The sequence below is a fragment of the Puntigrus tetrazona genome, chromosome 10 (genome assembly GCF_018831695.1).
Source record: "Puntigrus tetrazona isolate hp1 chromosome 10, ASM1883169v1, whole genome shotgun sequence".
NCBI classification, from domain to species: Eukaryota; Metazoa; Chordata; class Actinopteri; order Cypriniformes; family Cyprinidae; genus Puntigrus; species Puntigrus tetrazona.
Window position 1 is genome coordinate 2,805,469 of NC_056708.1, and position 3,737 is coordinate 2,809,205.

The window sequence follows — 3,737 nt, forward strand, 5'->3', positions numbered from 1 at the left end:
CCGTAGAGACAGAACAAGGAAGACCGAGGATTTACCGTGTTGCCGTTTTCAAGCCAAGTGATGGATGGGATTGGGTTGCCCGTGGCGTTACACTCCAGCGTGACCTCTGATCCGATCTGAACTTTCTTCTCTTTGGGAACTTTCAGTATCTTGGCAGGAGCTACGGGAACGTCAAGAAAATGGAAAGTCTTATATAAAATGTAATAGCTTACAGCACATCGAGTCATTAGACATGAACTTTATTTACTTTTTTTTTTTTTTAAGCAATAATTAAAAATGTCATCTGCTATAACGTCAACCTAAAGATAATAAAATATTAGCCTATTATAATAATTAGTATTTACTTCATTAAAAAAAAATTATTTAGTGAAATAATATTAAAATTAAAATAATATATATTTTTTAAAGAAGTTTCTTATACTCATCAAGGCTGTATCTATTTGATAAAATAATAATAACAATAATAATAAACATTTCTATGTGAATTTATGTTAAAAATAATGCGTTTTCAGCATCATTGCACCAGTCTTCAGTGTCACATGAACCTTTTCTAAGAGTCTAATATGCTAATTCAGGTAACACTTAATTTTAAGGTGTTATAATCACCTAATTAGGTACTTAGTAGTAGCCATTGTACTTACATGAAATAAAATGTACTTATCATGTAACTAAGTTATGGAACAGCCTGTAATTACACTATTATTATATAGATATAACAGGCAGCTACTGTTACACATTTGTAACAGACCGAGTCTACACAGCTACTTGCACTTAAGTACATACTTAAAATACACTTTATTTCAAGTATCTTATGCCTGTGTTATATTCTGTAATTTCATTGTAATTAGAAAGATATTAGATTTATTTAAGCTGTGTACTAATGGGTTAAAAAAAACAAAGTTGCGGCTAGATAAGGTGTACAGTATAGTTACACGTGAAGTACACTTAAGTATAATCTTGATACACTTTATATTAAGTAGCTTATGCCTGTGTAATATTCTGTAATTGTAATGTAATTAGAAAGTTATAAATGTATTTACTGTTACAAATGTGTAAACAAAATCTACATAATTACAAACTGTAAGTACAAACTATTCCATAACTTAGTTACATGATAAGTACATTTAGTTTTATGTAAGTTCAAGGTCTACTACTAAGTAATTACTAGATAATTACTCTGCATTATGGACACCTTAAAATAAAGTGTTACCCTGATGGATTATCAATGTTGCAAACAGCTGCTTAATGTTCAGTGTTTGTTCAAAAATAATTCATGCTTTTATACAGCAAGTGGATAAAAAGTGATGTTGTGTTATTCTCTGTAACTTCTTTGTTCTTTGTATTTATTTGATCCAAAAAAGGCAGCGTATTTTTAATAAATATCACTAATGATCAAAGCATATATCGTTACGTTGTAGTGAGTAGCATCACATGACACTTTACAAGCTTAAGTAATCTTGCCTTGCCGTGAGAAGGTCAAATTAGGTCAAAGGTTTAATACCATGCTAAATGCTTATTGGTTGTACCAATATAATAATAATATCATCAATAATCAATCAATGTGTAAGCCCATAAACATGAAGTGACATCAAAAGTATTTGAGTCATGATTAAATTGTCAGAATGTCATTGCATTAGAAAACCTAAAAAACACAAGAATACTTAAATGAGCATGAAAGCTATTTTATGCCACACCTTGTACTTCAATAGTGACTGGTTTGGAGTAGATGATTCCAAAACTGTTCCTGGCCACGCACCGATACTGTCCAGCGTCCTCTTTCTTGATGTTGTTAATTTTTAAGGAGCCAGACTCCAAAACTGATATACGACTATTAACCTACAAGACACAAGCACACAACGACTGATACGCATTACCAACAAATACTTAAAGGAAACCGTACGTTAAATACTAAGACAAGACAATCCATTTACCTTTATCAAATCATCTTCTTTAATCCAGGATATGTCGGGTTTGGGATATCCTAACGTTAAACACGGCAGCACTGCTTTGGACTCAACGATCAGTGTCATGTTAGTAGGATGTCTTTTGATCTGAGGCTCTGAAAAAAAATAATTGTTGGCCTTTACTTCGTTGAATTTGATATTATGTTATAGCATTTGATAACACTTTATTCTGATGGTCCTTTCTGGACATTCTCTTGACCGTAAGGAACTTAACCATAACCATAAAGACAAATTCTCAGTAGAGTATTAGTAGTAATCGTCTCCAGATATAAATAACTTTACAAGTAAACGTCAACACGACCCTACCTGTCTAATAATCTAATAATCTAATGAGAGTTAGTATATATGTACAGAATGTGCATCAAAATAAAGCGAAACCTAACATTTAAATCAAAACTTTTCATACCCCTTTCCATGTCGATTGCTGAAGAGCCCCTATTAGGATTTTTTTAGAAACGAGCTTTCACGTTGGTCCGAATGAAAATGCAGATTCATTCTTTGCCACTAGGTGCCACCTTTGGAGCAGTTAAAAGTTCACAAAGACCGCCTTAAATGAAATCGACCAATCACCGAAGTTCAGAAAAATGGATTCGTTAAATGGATCGTTTGGTAAAAATATATGCATATATTATTAAAAAAAACAATAAAATTATCTTAAATGCATGTCAGCCTCTTAAAATATGAACCTTTCGCAACCCATAATAGGGGCACTTTAATAATAANATGTAGCACTGCAATTTAATTTGAACGCAAACCCTGACGATGATAAAAACGCTAAACCAATCGTAGCACATAGCACAAACAAAAATGATAAGGACGCATATGTGAACATACTCATCTTCAGCTGTAAAGCTCCACAGCTCTTGGCCGGTTCTCCAATCCCATTATTAGCAGTGCAACAGTACTCTCCGTTGTCAGAATCCTTTACATTGGGAATGATCAGTATTTGGCCATTTTCTCGTATGACGTATCTGGAATCGTAATACCTGCATTCAAGAAGCAGACGCTTTAAAATCCACTGTTTGTTTGTTATAATTTTATGGATGGAATAGAATAAGAATCAAGTTAATTAATGAAGAAAGTTCAAACCGTATGGGGTAGTTGTTACGCGTCCATGTGATATCAGCTTGAGGATACGAATCAACCTCACAGATGAAAGTAGCGTTATGATCCAGAGAGGCGTCCACTGTCTCAAGCAGCGTTGTGATTCTGGGTGCTGCAATAGAGAAGGAATTACAGTATACTGTAAATTAAAGTAACTGTACACAAAGAGGTACGTTTTATTCCCCCTTAAGTAATCGTGTTATGAAATGCTTTTTAACATTCGACCCTGAATAATTATAAATCAGACATTGTAACGGTTGTGAAACTACCTTTTCACAACAAAATATTTCACATTCTGAGCGCTGCCCGGCGCACCGCAGACAGCTGAGGGTCCGTTTCTAATGGAAATAACTGTGTGAATGCAGGCCTGATGTTATTCTATGAATAAATCCAGCTGATAAGAAATACATCCCTCCCGTGACCAAGGCCAGACTGGACTTCAGGTCTCATTACACTAACAACGTTTTTTTCAAAGGTCACGTGTTATTTTTATTTTTTGTATTTAAGTTTTAGGATGCTTTTTTTTTGCTGTTTTTAATAGTAATTATATCTCTGGGACTCTTTAAAAACTTTATTATTATTATTACATTTTTGGGACTCTAAACATGACAAAAATAATAATATTATTTATTATTATTACTGTTATTATAATTACATTTTTTGCACACT

At 33.2% G+C, this 3,737-nt stretch overlaps 1 protein-coding gene across 1 annotated transcript in view; it reads right to left on the reverse strand.

Moving 5' to 3' along the window:
- The window catches only part of musk (muscle, skeletal, receptor tyrosine kinase), a 12,142-nt gene extending 8,624 nt beyond the window's left edge, over positions 1–3,518 (reverse strand). The window contains exons 1-6 of the mRNA XM_043249796.1: positions 3,491–3,518; positions 3,054–3,180; positions 2,799–2,950; positions 1,932–2,059; positions 1,695–1,836; positions 36–160 (exon numbers count right to left, since the gene is read on the reverse strand). Coding sequence (XP_043105731.1) covers positions 36–160; positions 1,695–1,836; positions 1,932–2,059; positions 2,799–2,950; positions 3,054–3,180; positions 3,491–3,518 — 702 coding nt within the window. The remainder of the gene's footprint in view (positions 1–35; positions 161–1,694; positions 1,837–1,931; positions 2,060–2,798; positions 2,951–3,053; positions 3,181–3,490) is intronic.
- Positions 3,519–3,737: the final 219 nt, after the last annotated feature.